The 17,481-nt window shown below is 48.1% G+C and overlaps 1 protein-coding gene across 5 annotated transcripts in view; it reads right to left on the minus strand.

Annotated features, from left to right (window-relative positions):
* Positions 1-3,591: 3,591 nt before the first annotated feature.
* ALDH18A1 (aldehyde dehydrogenase 18 family member A1) overlaps positions 3,592-17,481 on the minus strand; it is a 38,060-nt gene continuing 24,170 nt past the window's right edge. For all 5 annotated transcript variants that reach the window (XM_028511657.2, XM_036027065.1, XM_036027064.1 and 2 more), the window contains exons 11-18: positions 17,381-17,474; positions 14,783-15,003; positions 12,688-12,825; positions 10,509-10,704; positions 10,284-10,405; positions 7,881-8,067; positions 6,764-6,859; positions 3,592-4,625 (exon numbers count right to left, since the gene is read on the minus strand). In XM_028511657.2, coding sequence (XP_028367458.1) covers positions 4,444-4,625; positions 6,764-6,859; positions 7,881-8,067; positions 10,284-10,405; positions 10,509-10,704; positions 12,688-12,825; positions 14,783-15,003; positions 17,381-17,474 — 1,236 coding nt within the window. In that variant the 3' untranslated portion in view covers positions 3,592-4,443. The remainder of the gene's footprint in view (positions 4,626-6,763; positions 6,860-7,880; positions 8,068-10,283; positions 10,406-10,508; positions 10,705-12,687; positions 12,826-14,782; positions 15,004-17,380; positions 17,475-17,481) is intronic.

The raw sequence follows: 17,481 nt of genomic DNA on the forward strand, positions 1-17,481 counted from the left end.
ACTTAGAAGGGGAGGTTGGTGCATACATTTTGCCCAGGGTTCTTTCTCTTCCCTGCTGTCTAGACTGCAGTCTTGATGGTCGGGATGCCACGATCGCACAGAGGAAGGCCTCAGCCTGGGATGAAAGAGCAGAAACCAAGAGGGGCCCGGGTGCCTGATGACATCATGGAGCCATCCCCTCAGCCAGCCCGGGACCCCTACCTCCAGATCTCTTTTTCCACGAGACAAAAATGAACTTCTATCATGTTCCTGCCCTCACTGTTCAGATTTTTTGTGACAGGCAACTCAACTCAACTTCTGCATTTACTACAGTGATGGGTTCGGGACAATTTAATAAGAGCGGAGCCCAGAACTTCTGTTTGCTGGAGGTGGGAGGATAATACATTTTTTTTAATCCCACTCCAGCACCCAATCCACAGCATGGACAGGTTGCTGCCCGCAGACACCTGTCTAGGTCCGTGGTCCTCAGAGTGTGGTTCCTGGATTGACTATGGCAGCTACAGTGGCAACTGGAAATTTATTAGAAATGCAAATTCTGGACCCTGTCCCAGATCTAGTGAATCTGTGATCTGTTTAATAAGTGCTACAGGTAGTTTTGAGATTCTAAAATTTGAAAACCACTGATTTACAGGGATCTACAGAGAGAGCCAGAGCCCTGATCAAACCATGCCTGAACTATACCTCTGGACTTCCTCAGTTATGTAAGCGAATAAATATACTTTCTGTTAAAACTAGTTTGGGGTTTCTGTTACTTGTACCTGAAAACATTTCCACTTCTGCTGCCTTAGGGACACTATCCATACAGGGCACAAAACGCTACCCAGAAATATTTTGTTCCACGTCCATTTGAGAAGCAGATGTGAGCAGTAATGGCGTCAGAAGAGTGTAGATTAACAGATTTAAAGCCTTAGCCAGCAAGCTGTCCAGAGGGTTTGTCTAAATACTCACAGACTTTGTGTTTGCTTAGAGATTTGAAAATGGATTTCTAATTCAGAAAAGCATACACTCCATGCACTTTATACTGCACTGCAGGGCTCACAGGCAAGTACCTAGAAACCCAGAGTCTTTTGCTTTTCTCCTACCCACTGCTTACGGCCCCCCCTCCCCCCCATAGGCCTGGTCCTCTCAACCAACCCAAGGTCACCTCTCTTCTTTCAGGCTAAAGATGACATTCACCTGGCTCCCCCTTCTCTTTCCCAGGCCCACCATGGGGTTTCTACTGCTCATACCCTTCTCAGTAGCAGCCACCCACATACTCCAGGTGTTTACATGTTTGATGAAACCCAGAGCTCTGTCCCTCCCTGCCCAAGTGCAGGGCAAGGCTGGTCTGGTGACCAGATGAAGCTGGCATGGGAAGATCTGGCTCCTGAAAACTGCCTTGTGAGGAACAGAAGGGACTTCTGCTTTCTTGTAAAGGGAAGAGCCAAGTACACAGTTGGGCACCTGAAAACCATAGCAAGTGACCTTCTCCCATTTGTTGAGTGCTTGCCATGTACCCCTGCTCTGCCAAGTGTTTAGATCACCACCTATGGTGTAGGACGGGTCAATATTCTCACTAGGAAATTGAGGCTCACAGAAGTCAAGTAACTTGCCCAAAGTCACTGCTACAGTGGTAGAGCAGACCCTTGACCCCAGCTATATTATCCGAAATCTTCTAAGTGAAAGGGATTCAAACCCAACTCCAACTAGTGTAAGCAAAATAGGGAAAGTACTGGATTGAGTCCAGGGGTGGGTTTCAGGCACAGTTGGAACTAGGTGGGCAAAGTCCCTTTCCTCTGTGTTGGATACTTCTTACCTGGTCTCTCCAGTGGAAGGATGGATATTATCAGCCTTGGTCCTCAGGAGTTAGAGCTAACTCCAGAGAAAGTTTTTTCTAATAACTGCAGTAGAAATTTGATTCCACCAGCATGCTGTGCAGCAAGTTTAAATCACATGCCCAGCCCCGAAGCAATCACAGTAAGCAGGGGAACAGACTTACAGACCCAAGACCCAAGACTACCACTAAAAATATGAAGTACTGGATATCAGCATCCCTCCTCCGAATCACACAGACTGAGCAGAATTATTGCAAAATGGAGAGGGTTCCATAAAATAAGGGGTATAGAGCAACTAATACCTATTATAATCTAGGTCATTAGATTGCCCATTCCATAAGAATAATTTTGTCGTGTATGTATGTACTGTATTATTGAGACAATTTGGGCTTCAAGTAACAGGACACCTAAATCCGAGTGAGCTTGGCTGGATGAATAACACCTGCTATCCTATGTAACACCCCAGAGGCTTTCTTTCCCCCTTGGTGGGCAGGTGGGAACTTCGGGGACTGGTGTTTCAGTGGCCTGTGTTGTCAGGGGTTAGTGGCCAGAAGGCAGTAGGGCAGGACCGCAGGAGAGATTTTAGATGAAAAGGCCCCCACTCTGGCTAGCCAAGACAGTAAACGTGAAGACTGCCTGGGTGAGGGTACTGGTGAGGCTGTGGCTGCCTCCTGGCCCTCCTTACAGTCTCTGCACTTTTGGTGAAAACAAGAAAGAGAATGCTGGTGGTGCATGGTCTCTGCAGAAATGGACCAAGGCTGAGGTGGCCACCTGAGGGGAACTGGTCTTGCTGAGTAACTTTCATCTGCATTTTCCAGACCCAACTCCACCTCCACCTCTTGTCCTGAGAAGAGCGGCTCCAGCTGGGATTGCACCATAAGCCATTTGGCTGCAATACCTTCCTGTCCACCCACATGAGCTTCTGCCCTAAACCGGTATATTCGCTGCTCCCCAGCCTTGTGTTTCATCCCCACTCAGGACTTCTGCTCCCACCAGCCCCCTGCCTGAATGCTCTGCCCACTCTTTCCTCACTCCTGTGTCTTGCTCAGGGCCTAGACCCAGGTCTGCCTCCTCAGTGGAGTCTGCCCCATGGGCCCCGCCTTCTTGGGTCACTTTCTATTTTAGACTCCAGGGCTGTCTTGTTGTCTGGTTGTGAGCTGACTCTGGTATTTGCCATACGGTTTCAGGAGGAACTTTATTGCCTTTTCAGGCAAGTTATGCCAGAATTCCCCATTCAGAGGACAGGGCAGGCAGAGTAACAGGCCAGACCATGTAAGGGTCTGGATGAGAGGTCAGTTTGGAACCGGCCCGGGAACATGTTCCACATGACAGTGTAATTCTTACGCTCATAAAACACCCTCGGGGGTAAGCAGCAGCATGTAATCGAGTGCTTATTTTATTCGAAGGGCCTTCACAAGACAGGAAATCTTTCACCTGGCAACTGTTAGGCACCAGGGCCCCAGGAACAAGCACTGGATAGAGGGAGGGTTAGAGCTGTCAACAACATAGGCGACCCTGAAGCGACAGGCCCGCCCAAGTGGACCCTGGGTGGACCCAGCACAGCAGAAGCACGCTCCTGTGGTAGACACCCGACTTCGGGCCGACAGCACCCCTCTAGTCCTTCCACTCGGGGCCTCGTCTCCTCACTCCCAGCCCGAGTCCCTCCCCTGGGCAGCTGTCTCCCAGCCGGCTTCTAGAGGAGACCATGAGTAGAGGCAGGGCTGTGGGGGTCACAGGGGAAGGAAACGGAGGACAGGGCAATAGGCAGTGGCACACAGGCTTTTCATAAGAACTTTATTTCTCAAAACGAGGGAAGAATCCAAAGTACTAAAATAATCCTCTAATTTTATTTTGGAGGGAAAGAAAAGGATGATATAATAATTCATATAAAAATTTCAAGCATAATTGTTGTAGATACTTCATCCTGAAATGCGCAACTCCTGTCTGCAGCTCCGGTTCCGAAGCATCATGGGAAGCCTCCAGGCCCCGGAGAGGCTGCCAGTGTCTGGAATGCTTATTTACATTTGCTCCGCAGATAAATACAGAAGATTAACCTTCCCAGTGGAATGGGTTAGGTCCATTTTTGTGATTGTTTTTGATTCGAATGCTAAAAGGGCTGACCCTCTTCTAAGTTCCAAACCTTTCCTTTCCAGAGAGGACTGCGAGTGTAAAGGAAATGGAATGTGGAAAGACTCCCTGGGTGTGGCCGGCTCTCATGCAGGCAAATGCCAAGGGAGACCGTACCTCACTGAGGCGATAAGGTGAGAAGTGGTCCTGGTTTTTCTGTCGCCTCTTATGTGGGGAAACCACACCATTCTGTTTCTGTTACTGCAGAAAATTGGACCGTACCAAGCAAAGTCCCTGCCTGGAGCAGTTAGCTAAGTCCCTAGCCATAACAATTATTTCTTAACTTAAAAAATGAGAAGGAAAAAAGAAAGCAGTGAGCTGGATCACAGGTCATTAGCCAAGACTGATGTTGCCAAACTGAGCCCAGAAGCCCCGGTGCTCCTTCCACCAGGAAGACCCTTCCAGGATGCGGGAGACAATACCGGGCTCATCCCCTGAGATTCTTAAGACAAGTCTGACTGTGAAGATGTTCTGGAACGTTCTGGCTCTTCTCCGAGTGCTTTCAGTTGGTGTTTCTCTGAGGAACAGGGAGGTTCTCGTGAAGGTATTTTAAACTTCCATGCTCTGAGAAGTCTGAGACCACGTGGTCCTGCCCTCGCAGCAGCCACTTAGTAGTCAGCAGTCCCTCAAGTCCTACTGGTCCCCGTGCGTGGATTCTCGAGGTGCTGATTCCCACCTCAGCTCCTGCAAAAAGGCACGGATGAGAGTGTGGCTCTCCTCTGACTCTGCTTCCTATCTGCGCACCAGCCCCTCACGCTCCTCCCTGGGCCTTCCCTCCCAGTGCCTACCCCTGTCCCGTCCTCCCCGGGCCAGCTGGAGTTCCACTGTCCCCGTGTGGCACTGGGTGCTGGAAATGATGAGCCCCCCTCTTGAAACAACATGTGGGCCTCTCTTCCACGCTTTACTGGAAGTGCTATCTCTGATATCTGTTTAGCGTCTGGATTGTGTATCATAATTTGACATTTGGGAATTTTTTTGACATGTATAACAACGTCTAGTATGGAGTTTTGATCTCCCTAAATATTCTTCAAGTCTTAGAAAGTAAGAGATGTGTTCTCTGTACCCCCAGAATTCTCGGCACTCGGGCACCCCTCAGACAGTTACTGAATACATGAAAGGGCTCTGCTCATTTCCCCACCCTCCAGGCCCAGACATGGGGGCCTCAGGGTTTTCCTGGGGTGGTTCAGAGTTCCACTCCACACACGGCGGAGGCGGGGTTCCCTTGCTTTTCACGACTGTACTGGGCATGTACCAGGTACGAGGCCATGGGGATACAGTGGCGAATCGCTGATACAGGTCCTGCTTTGGGGGAGTGTATGTTCTGTGGTGATGGAGTGAAGGGTGCTGTGACAGACTGCATGGGTGGGGGGGATAACACTGGATAGGGTGGCCAGGGACCACTTCCCTGAGGAGGGGCCTTTCTGCTGAAACCTGAGCAATGGAAGAAGGCAGCCAGGGGAGCGGCAGTGGAGGGTGCAGCCGGCAGAGAGAGGAGCAAGAGCGGAGCAAGGGCGGGGACCTGAATTGGAGTGAGCCTGGGAGGAGGAGGGGGAGTGCTTGAAAGAGTGTGAGCACCAGATTCAAACCCTGGTTTAAGTGGCTCTGGGCCCACTCCCTAACCATCTTTTGTGCTTCAGTTCTTTTCATTAAAAAAATGAGAAAAATAATAGAATCTATTCCATTGAGGTACATGTGATACTGCATGTGATGCACTTAACACGTGCTGGGAATACAGTAAGTGCTCAGTGAATATTACACATCACTGTTATTAATGCATTTGACTTGGCCGGAGTGTGAGCCTGTGCTCGGAGCTGGGGATGGAAGGACAATGGAGTGGGCTGGTCTCTTGCTTTCCCCCCATCTTGACTTTCACTCAAAAGCTGGGCACCTCAGCCCTTACGCTGCTATTTCTTCTGCAAGATCACGGAATACAAAGTCCAGTGCAAGTGATGTAATAACGAAATCAAAACCCCAACATAATGGAAACAGGGAATTAAAAATAAAGTGTCTACCAACTAAAAATAACTGAGTAAAATTCCCTTTAATAACCTTTAATGATGCAGTGAGAACTATTTCTCTGGACAGATCATCTATTCAAAAGTTCAGAGGGATTAAAAGGTTTTAAGTGGTTGAAATACTTCTCAAATGTGTCATAAATGCCTCTATTGGAACTTTGTATACTGGTGCCCCTGAAAACCACAGAGAGTCTGAAAAATCCCCGTGCTGCTGGGGATGGAGGTTTTATTGTTAGTGATGGAAGGGGGAGAAGGGTGTCCTTCTGCAGCTTTTTATTTCAGTCTGCTTTAGAAGTAAACCTTGCACCTCTGGGCTCAGCCGTTTGGTTTTGAGGCTGACACGTAAGCCCAGCAGAGGCACTAATACCCGCTTTCGTCCTGTCCACACGGGGAATTCTTAGTTCAGACGCACCCTGGCCGTGTCCTTCTAAAGAAGTGAGCCCGCCACCGCAGTGCTCTCAGGGACCTCGGCAGGCACACCTGTCACAACCTGTGTATGGAGCCAGGCCGTGGTGGGAGGGACCCTGGCTTTGGGCTACGTGACTTTGTACAAGTCACTTCACCTCTTTGACTCTCATTTCCCCCATGTACAAAAAAGGGAATACAAGTACCTATCTTCTTAACATGTGAAGTGCTGAGCACAGGACTTCTACCAGCTATCATTTTCTCTCCTGTACCCACCTCCCCCAACTCTGTCTCTATCATCTCCACCAAGCACAGGACCATAAAGGAGAGGTGTCTCCTCCACCCTCACCATGCTCCGTGGACCACACAGTGGTGGCTGTCTCCCACAACCGTCCTTCTTACCCAGTCCGAAGCGGTAGCCATCAGAGAAGCGAGTGCTGGCGTTCCAGAATACACAGGCGCTATCTATGTGCTGGAGAAAGAACTCTGCTGTTTTCTCTGTGGCATAAAGAGAAGAAACTGAGTCAGGAGGACCCACAGAAAGTGCCCGTTTCCAGCCACTCACCAGCGACTCGCTGGGGTAGGGTCCAGGCCCCTGGGGAGCTTCCCCACATGTTAAACATCAAGATTTGTGGAAAACACAAAGAGGAAGAAGGCAAACGAACTTCGTCAGTCACTGCTGCAGAGAGCGTAGTTGCCTGGGCTGGAGCCCAGATCTCTGGCTGCAGACGTACCCTCGTACCCTCGGCGCTGCAGTGGCCTGTCTACCCTGCTTATTTATAGGCTCTGGGGCCAGAATGCTTGACTTTGAGCTCTAAGTTCACACCCACTAGCTCGGTGACCACGGGCGGGTTTCTGAACCTCTCTGTGCCTCAGTAAAATGGGGACTGACAACATGACCTAGCTCCCAGGAGGTGGAGGGGATGAGGTGAACTGATGTCCACAGCACACACGTCGCAGTCCAGCACCCAGGTAAGAGCCCCGTAAATGTTGGCTGTTGTTATCGCTGCTGCTGTGATTCCCCGACAAACTGACTGTCAGTTTCTGGGGGGGCCATCCTGGCTTCCTGCATCACTCACTGGGCCTCAGAGCCTGACACCTAGGCATGTCTTACAACACATACATGTCTGTAGAGGGAATGGATACTGTGGAGTTGGTTCTGCCCTTGATCTCCTGAACCTCAGTTTCTTCAGCTGTGAAATGGATGTATTGCAAAAACCTGGAAGGGCCGCTGTGTGGATTAAATAATAACGCCTGTAACGCAGGAGTCATTGTTAAAGTAGAGCTAATCGTCTCTTCCCGGACTCCCCCCACGGGACCACTGCCACAGTGCAATGAGGTAACAGATGTGAAAGCACTTGGCAAACCAGCAAATGCAGCCGACACCAGGCATCATCGTTAGTCTGTGCAGATTATGTTTTCCTGCAGGCCAAGAGGGGCTGAGCGCAGCAGAGCCACCTCGGAGACTGAGGCAGAGAGCGCAGACGCCACCATATGCTTGGAGCATCTGCACACTGACCGTTCTCTGTGACGATGACGTCCGTGTGGGAGCTGCCGTACTTGTGGATGTGGTCGATGGCATCCTGGACGCTGTCCACCACTTCAATGCACAATTCCAGGTCCCCGTACTCAGTCCGGAGGGACTTCACCTCAGAGGGGCTGAAGGTCAGATAGGAGGCGAACTTGGGGCCCGCGTGAATTTTCACCTGGAACAGAGGAAGGCCAGGGGCAGCAACAGAAACACAAGGAAGCAAGTGCACCTCTTCCTCTAGGATCGGACAGCAGGATGAGCCTGCAGATACCAGGCCTGGGGTTCCTGTGGCCTGGAAAGCTAACCACTAACCTAGTCCTCCTTTTAAAGGCAGCTTGCTTTTGAAAATGCTGACTGACCACAAGCCAGCAATGGGCCTTTAGCAAAACTGGAGCAGGGATTTCAGCAGGAAGCCTCTGAACACTAAAAATGTGCAAGGTAGCCCTGGCTGGTGTGGCTTAGTTAGCTGGAAGCACTGTCCCCTAAAACAAAAGGTCACAGGTTTGATTCCCAGTCAGGGCACATGCCTGAGTTTTAGGTTCAGTCCCTGATCAGGGTGCACATGGGAGGCAACTGATCAATGTTTCTCTCTCTCCCTCTTCTTCTCTCTCTAGAATCAATATATATATATCCTCAGGTGAAGATTTAAAAAAATGTGCAAGGCATTTAATGGGTTAACCACATAAGCCCCTGACTGCTGGCATTTCATTAACATGAACTCACCTGCTGTAAACACCCCATTCCCTTTATATGGGACCTGCACACTGGGCTCAGGGAAGGGGACATGCCACGTGCACACGTCTATCCTTGCACCCCGGGGAAGTCCCAGGTGTGCTTCGGAGGAACAGGCCTGGGCTGGCAACCATGTCAAACTGTGGCTACTTGCTAAGAGTTCCAGCTTTCTTGGTCAGGCTCCATCTCAGGTTCAACTCAGCTCCAGCCACAGGGGCTGCTTCTACTCCTGCCTGCAGGAATTGAAGGATTTGAGGCTGGTTACTGAGGACCCACTCAGAGGTCTGAGTCCACTTAAGCCTTGTTCACAGAGACCTCCCAGGTAGGGTTTATGCCTTTATTCTCTGGGACCACGCGCTTGCTCAGTTCAACTTACAACAAGCGGTGCCTGTCCTGTCCTCATTGCTCCTGAGGCCCTGTGTGGTTTCCTACCTGAGACCCCCTTCCTCCAGGCCTGGAGTCCAACCATACTCCTCAGAGACTGGGACTCCATGAGCCCAGCTCGGGGCAAGTCCCCATGCTGGTTTACTGGCTGCAATGCAACAGTGCGGCATGAAGTACGCCTAATGACTCTTGGCGATCTGAGGCATTTCAAGGCACTCCTGAGGAAGCCTGAGGATATCATGGGTTTGTCTGAATCAAGACTGGGGGTTTTTTCCTGGCTAAAGGAGTGCTTTCTCCTGTCCAGTCCAGTGTGGTGCCTGGCGCACACGGGGACCTGATCAAACAGGCCACTAGCATAAAGTAAGGCCCAAACACAAGTGAGCATGTGATCTAACTCCCTTTAATTTGTGGGGTGCATTTTCGTTTTCAAAACAATCCTTTCGGGTTCTCACTGAGTCCATGCCACATTTATAAACTCACTGGAGCCTTCCCTTCCAGCAAAAGGATGGAAGGGGAGAGACACAAAGCGACCAAGGTCCACGGTCACTTTCTCTACTGCTGGGCTAGTTCACAGGATTCTGAAAGGGTGCCATGACAGCAGGTATCAAAGCTTAAAATACATTCTGACAGAAAACTTAAGACTGTCCATGTTTGTCTGGAAAGCATCTATTTTTTTGCAATTAGGAGTTTAAGATGGAGCATACATTTATGTTGGAAATTTACTGGCATTGGTTGTTTAGAACCTTCATGATGTGATAAGAAAATAATCTCAGAAAAAGAGGATATCATACAAATTGCTGACTCCCAACTATCACTGTATTAAATACATTAATACTGGTAACTGAAGATATCTGTGGAAGGGTAGATGCAATACATTTTTGGTTTGAGAACATTTCTGTACATATTTTCAAATCGAATCCCAACAGGCCTGTGTTCAGACACGAACTGTGAACTATGCACCCGAATAAAGGCTGCCATGTGATCTGCCCCATCTTTGAACCCCCTCGGCACTTAACACGCTCCGCGTTGTAACGGAGCTGTTCGTGCGTGGGTTCTTCTGTCTACTAGACTATCAGATGGCAGAGGCCATGTCTTCACGTCTTACTCATCTCTGTGTACTCAGCACAGAACTTTGTACACAGCAGATGTTCAAAAATATTGCTTCTTGAATGCCTCACACGGTTCGGCAGATGCTCCCAGTCTAATCCCACAGGCTTCGCAGTCTCCACGCGGAAGGCAGAAAGTGATGGATGAATCCCATGAGACTTGTCTTACCTGCTCCACTCTCAGCATGTCAATGATCTGGTCAAACAGCGGTGTTCTCAGCAGGTCTCGGTGGATTAGAAGGGTCTCCAAAGCGTTACAGGCAGCTGGATATTCACATTTAGAGTCTCTGACTAAAGAAGGAGAACAAAGAATTGTTTCTATTAACATGATCAAGAGCCGCAGAGGACGTGACAAATGTTTCGCCTGTGCAACAGGGGACCCCACGCAGCTCACCTAGTCTGGATGCTTTATCGACACTGGCCTCGGAATCCACATACATGTGGCAGATCCCTTCACTGTGCCCCATCACCGGGATCCCCTTTGAGGCTTTCTGGATGTCTCTGACCAGCTGGGAAGAGCCACGTGGGATGATCAGATCTATGATTTTGTCTAGTCGGCAAAGATCTTCCACCTCTTCTCTGGTGTTCACCTGAAGAAGGAGAGAATGAAAAGATAAAAAGCATGTCTCCCAGCTCCATGAGATCTAAAAATAGCAACATCCCCTTTATAGGTACATGCCTGCACCTCCTGATAACTACACCGGACATGGTGAAAACTCACTCCAAAACAAGATTCAGTCCCAATCATGGGAACTGATGCTGGCCAGCAAGTGCTCACCAAACACTGCACATTGGGTGCTGCGCCCTGCGTGACAAAACGTGTGGGACATGGTCTCTGCCCTCCGACAGCTCAGAGTCGAGTAGGGAAGACGGGGCTAGGACACAACTAGCTACACACTGGGCAGATCACTTTTAACCTTCTAGGAGAGGTATTATAAAGTGCACCCTCTGGAAGGTGGAGGAGGTACCGATTATGCCAGGCAACAAGCATCTCAAGAGAAAGTGGCTGCTCTGGTGGTTGCCTAGCCATTGCCTGGATGACAGGTTGGGTCTTACTGGGGAGTTGTGGCTCCTCCTGATGTCACTGACAGCCTCAGCCCTGGGAGGCTGGCCGGACCAACCAAGGTGAGTTAGTGTGTTAGGACAGTGAGATTACGGGTATCTTTCTGTCTTCTTGAGTTTTGATTTGTCCTTTAGTGGTCATGTTACAACGGAAATACAAATTTACACGTACAAAAATGTTCACAGCAACTGTAATCTGCATACTCCAAAAATGGAAACAACCCAAATGTCTGTCAACAGAAGAAAGGATAAACTGCAGTATGTGCATACAAATAAAATACTATACGGCGGTGAAAGAGCAATCTACTGGCAGATGCAATGATGTGGATGAATCTCACGGACATGATAATGAACAAAAGAAATTCAACATAAAAGAGTGCATTTGGTATGAGTCCATTTATACGAAGCTCAAGAACAGGCAAAAGATGTGAAAGAAGTGAAACAATGGCTCCCTGCTGGAGGTGATGGGGCGCGCTGATCGGGAAGGGCACGGGGGCCTCTGGGGGCTGGAGATGTCTTGACACAGCTGATGGTTATGTACATGTGTATACACAGGTGGACAAAACCACACTGGATCTGTGCACTTACTGTATGTATTTGTATATTGCTAGGAAGAGGGCGAGGGCAGAAGTCTGTTGAATTAAGCTGGGATGTGGTAGAGCTGTGGCTTGAATCCCTAAAATCTGTGCTCTTTCCACCCACTATGCTGCCGTGAGAAAAGCCCAGATTCTTGTCGATGAGCATGAAATGCAGGAGGTTTGTAGACCTTCTCCCCAGCAGCCAGGACCCTGAAACATGGTGCGAGTGGGCCTTATTGGAAGAGGAGGAAGATCTGGAGCCGGCCTAAGTCCAAATCCAAACCCTGCTACAGGCTGTGTGATTTGGGATGAGTTACTGAACTCTAAGACCATTTTTTTTCCATCTATAAAATAGGCAGAAATGGATATTTTCTCATAGAGTTGTTGAGAGGATCAAGTTAAGACAAGGAAGAATAGTGCCTTGCCCATAGTACGTGCTCAATAAATTGTAGCTCTTACTATTTGGTTCAGAAACTACAGTTGACAGTTGAGGAGTATTAGAGACTGGTTAAAATGATGACTATAATAATAATAGCAATGACACAGCATGACCTAATTCTTACATGCTCCATGGTGGTTTATGACTAACTCATAAAATTTATCTCATCTGACTCAGCCCAAGTCACTCTGCCAGTGAGCAAGCCCAGGCCTCACACTCTCGGTCTGGTACTCCTGTTGCCCTGCGACCTAAAGAATGAAGGGCTAATAGGCATCCTTATAGACCAACAGTGCCAGGACACAGCTGTATGAGAGTGGTCTTCCTAAGCCACTGAAGACCCAGGCATTGTCCAATGTCAGCAGACGCACAGGACCTGCTGCCACATCAATCGAGTCTGCTGGTAGCCTGGACTTCCATGGCCTAAGCTTTGCTTCATATACCCCAAGGCCTGACCCTGGCCCCTCTCGGTCCGACTTGCGTCCTCAGGGACCTACCAGCTGTACTGCCTCCTTGACGCCATGGATTGAGAGGGCCTCCTGGGTCAGCAGGTGAAGAATCCGGTTGCTGTGTGCAGCCTCCTTCCCTCCTTTGAGTAACAAGCCATTACCACTTGCAATAGCCAAGGCTGCCACCTGGAGATGGAAGGGGAGAGCAGTGAACCAAAGGGAAAAGCAAGAGCAACAGTGACGTCAGCATACACTGGGCACTTTTTCTGTGCCAAGCACTGACTTAATCACTTTAAAAAGGCCTATTCTGTTTCATCTTCACAACATTCCAGTGAATCAAATACCTGTCTTATCTCTGGCTTTACAGATAAGGACACTGAAGCCCAGAGAGGCTGGTGACTCCAAAAGGTCCCATAGCTTCTAAGTGGCAGGGCCCAGAGCCCTGACTGAGCCAAACCACCCAGACCTTAGGGACTAAACTGTAAATCTTCCTTAGCCCATTAGCAAAGTAACCCGAGTTAGGTGCCCAGGGTCACACGTGCTGCCCCCCACTCTGCTGTGGCCCGGATGGAGGACAAGGGCTCTGCCGCCTCCTGACTCAGGGCTTGCTCCACTTGACTTGAGCAGAGGTTGGGCGGCATTTCTGGCCACATCTCCCTCTGGCTCTGTAATTGTTCTGAGGGCTCTAATTGCCTGGTGCTGAGAGCCTGGAGAGGCCTAGAGCTCCCACCAGCCCAGACGGCTCGGGCAGAGGCGGCTGGGAGAGGAGCCAGCGGTCTAGGAGGAGCACCAGTCACCCTCCTAGGGCACAGAACGAACCTCACTGCCCCAATCGTCCAAGGCCTGAAGCTGCACTTTCTGAATGCTCCCAGAGTAAATGAAAAGCGTCCCGTTTTTGTTAAATAATGATGGAAGACATCATTGCTAAAAAACCTTATCTGAATATGTTAATCTACAGATTAGTGGCTCTTACCTTGTTGGGGTTTTTTTTTGTTGTTGTTGTTGTTGTTGCTGCTCATAAACCCCTTATAAAAGTTATGTAAACTTTCTCCAGATAAATGCCCAAACACGCTGAATTCCACACACAACTTCTAGGATTTAAGCATTCTGTGATGCTATCCAAGGTTAAGACCCTAAGTGAGGAACCTCAGCTGTAGCTGGCTAAAAAAAGAGACCTCTAATTTGTGCAGTGCCAGCGAGCATGGATAACAGGTGGCAGAGAAAGTCCATGGACACAGACTGCGTGGAGACTCAGGACCATGTCCACCAGCAGAGGGGGTTCTGCAGTGCCCCCTGGGGCATCTCTGAGAGACAGGTCAGAAGGGCGGTTTGAATCCCTAAAATCTGTGCTCTTTGGGAGCACCGTGGAGAACAGGCTGGTGTTAGGTCATGTCAGGGAGTACCTTCCACAGAGCGCTCTGGACTTCAGGGTCACTAAGGCCCTACAGCGAAGAGCGCAGGCTGTTCATTTTTCAGATAGACTCTTTCAGAATTCATGGCTAGTGCAAAGGAAGAGTTGGTGTCACCGTTCTGGATAGTGCAGGGGGAGAACGGTCTCAGATTTCTGGGAGAAAGTTTAGGGCAACAAGAGCATGGCTGCTTGGCAAGCCGTTTCACATGTGGTTTGTCAACACTGGCCTGTACTATGCCGGGTTCCTGAAAGAGGACTATATTTTAGTTTCCATTACTACTAGACGTCCTTTTTCTAAGAGATGCACCTGCAGGAAGCCACCTGTGACACTGATAATAAAGGGGCCTTTTTCGCGTGGGCAAAACCAGCTAGGAGATGAACAACCCTACAGGAGGCTAGCAGGGACTCTGTCAGGGAGCAAAGGGCCCAGCGAGCTAAGATGTTGGGCAGTGAGCTCCCATGCCACCGTATGGTTCATCAGGGCTCACGGCCCACACCCACACTTGTAAGTTTCACAGTAATAACATCCATACACTTCAGTTTCTTCAGCTGTAAAATGGACATATAAATACCTACTTTAGAATTACTGGAACAATCAATAATATAAATTACCTTTAGAACAACTTGAGAATAAAGCCTCAAAAATTATCTTTGCGGGGAAAAAAGATAAAACTTTCTCACTTAAAAAAAAAAAGAATCTTTGGGAGATTTATCTTGGTGTTAGTCACTTACCTGAGGTAGACAGTCAGGGCGAGACTCAAAGATGACCAGCAGAACTCCGATTGGGACAGTCACTTGTTCTAGTTCCAAGTTTTTGGCAATCCGGGTCCGGCGCAAAACGCGCCCCACACTGTCCTGTGAGGAGGCGGCAATCTGCCGCAGACCGATGGCCAGGCTGTTCAGTTTAGACGTGGAGAGGCTCAGACGTTTCAGCAGGGGAGCTGCCAGTCTCCCTGGAGAGGTGTGGGGAATGCATGACAAACAGCAGATGTGGGCGGGCTGCACATGTACTGAACATGTGGTGCTGTGTCAGGGACAGACGTGGGATTTATGGGGTCTCGGGAAGACGGGGGCACGTCCTTCACACAGCTTTTCCAGTGTGGCGGTATACATTAGCATACACAGGTATGTAGACCAGACCCTTTGTGCAAGCAAGCTCAGTTCCAGAAACTGACATTTGCACGAGTAACTTGCAAGTAATGAGGATCTTATCACACCACTTTTATAACAGTGGGGAACTGGATCCCACCTATAAATTCAGACAATGGGCTACAATGCAGTTATTAAGCTGTTCAGAATATAGTTTGTGAAAAAGGAAAACTACAGAACAGCATGTGTGATAGGACCCTATTCATCACACATTTTATGTATACATGTCTGGAAGGCAATAAGAACAGTAATGATCGCTGTCTATATTTCTGCATTATTTTAATCTTTTACAATGAATGATTTCATAATCAGACGCAATAAAGATTTTTTTGAAATAAAAAGTTAAATAGAATTATAAGTTCACATATAAAACTTTCTTTAAATTTAAATACAACAGTGTGCATAGAATGATTCTCTATACTTACACATATTCAAATATATGCATGTACATATATGTCTCAGGAAAACCACATGAAATCACACATCATAAATCATTACTGTGGTTAATGCTGAGATGAGATTATGAAAATTTCTCCATTCTTTTTTTATAGCCACACCCACCTAGATAATAAAAAGATTTCTACTTTGGAGGGGAGGAACCAACCTTATATTAAGAAAAAACATTAAACCATCATTCTACCAAACAATATCATTTAACTATATCAATATTAATTTTCTTCAATTTCCCCCCCATGCTAAAAATCAAGTTTTAATTATGGCGCACATTAAGTGTTACAATCTAGTTTTTCACCTTACAATGCATACACATTTTCCATGTTGAAACAGTTATTTAATTCCTAGTGAGTATTCCATTGAGTTGATACAGATCAATGCACTTAACCACACATACGTTATCCGGTACCAGGCTGTTCCCAGTTTTCGGTGTGATGAATAATCCTGCTCTAAGTCTTTACGGGTAGGCCTGTTTTCTCCTACAATATTTTCTAGGGTCAATTTCCCGGAACGGGCTTCCTGAGTCAAAGGGGTTCACCACGTTCACAGAGACCCAGGACTTGCCTCCTAAGCCACCGTGTGTCCTCGTGAATTTCCAGACAGAGAAGACTGCGACCAGAAGTCAGAGTTCCACTAACCGCTAGTAGTGTGACCTGGAAAAATAACTTTAACCTCTGTGGGTCCTAATTCTTTCACTTTAAATTATAAAGAACTGGATAAGTTCTTCTCATTTCTCCCATTTTTGAGAGTCTATTTTAGAACTTTCCAATATTGCAAATCTCCAAAAGACCAGAAGTAAACCCTAAAGGAAGTGCCAATGCAATGGCTCAAATATGTTTTAAGGAATGAAAATAATGTGGATGAGCCTTGGGTTCCTTTGAAGGGAACAATATTAATGTGGATGTTTAAGGCACACTTATTCAAGAGAAAAGGAAATTAAAACCCCCATAAAATCAACCCCCGTTATCGCAGGGTGCCAAAGGCGGAGAATTGGGAAACGGGAGAGAGTGAGCACCTACCCAATTCTACATATTCAGCTGTCTGCAAAGTGAGTTCGGCCGCCTCACTCGCTCTACCACAGGCACCCCGGGGGGGTTCTGGTTGGCCCCTGTTGCTGAACCGGGGAAGATCCCACACTGGTTAATTCTCTGACAGATAAGCTGCCATTCACCGCTGGCTGCATAAGCTGTTCTATGACTATTTCACAGGCACAGTCTGTCTGGGTTTGAGTCTCAGACCTGTCACAGGCCACAGGGTTGTAGGCATGTGACAACTTCTCTATGCTTCAGTTTTCTCCTCCCTAAAATCGGGATAATAAATAGCAGCTACCTCACAGGTACTACATTGTAAAGATAAAATAAGATTGTGTCTGTTAAGCTCTTGGCACAATGCCCAGCAACACAGAAAAGGCTCAAGAAATGTTAGCTGCTGTTAGCTGAATGTCTAGAATAGAGAGGTCCTCAATCTTCTTTTTTGTCTGGAAATTGCCATAATAGTCATGTGGGGAACAGAAAAAGCCCCTGGGGGGCTGTACTAGAATACCTGGGAAAGGGGGTGGAAGCAGTATGTATTGTTGGAGAGAGCCTAGTGAACATTAACCCCAACCCTCAATAAATAGGATGCATAATATATAATTTCTTCCTCAACAATCTTGACTTTAGGTAGACTATGATATAAGAATTAAATAAAACCCTCCTTAACGCTGACTTCAGATTGCCTGATATTTACCCTCTGCCTCCTCCAAGTCTTTTTTGTTGGCTAACAGGATCTCATCTCGCTGGTCGGTCAACAGATCAGCCAGATGATGGATAATCTCCGCTCTCTAGGAG

The sequence above is a fragment of the Phyllostomus discolor genome, chromosome 5 (assembly GCF_004126475.2).
Source record: "Phyllostomus discolor isolate MPI-MPIP mPhyDis1 chromosome 5, mPhyDis1.pri.v3, whole genome shotgun sequence".
NCBI lineage: Eukaryota > Metazoa > Chordata > Mammalia > Chiroptera > Phyllostomidae > Phyllostomus > Phyllostomus discolor.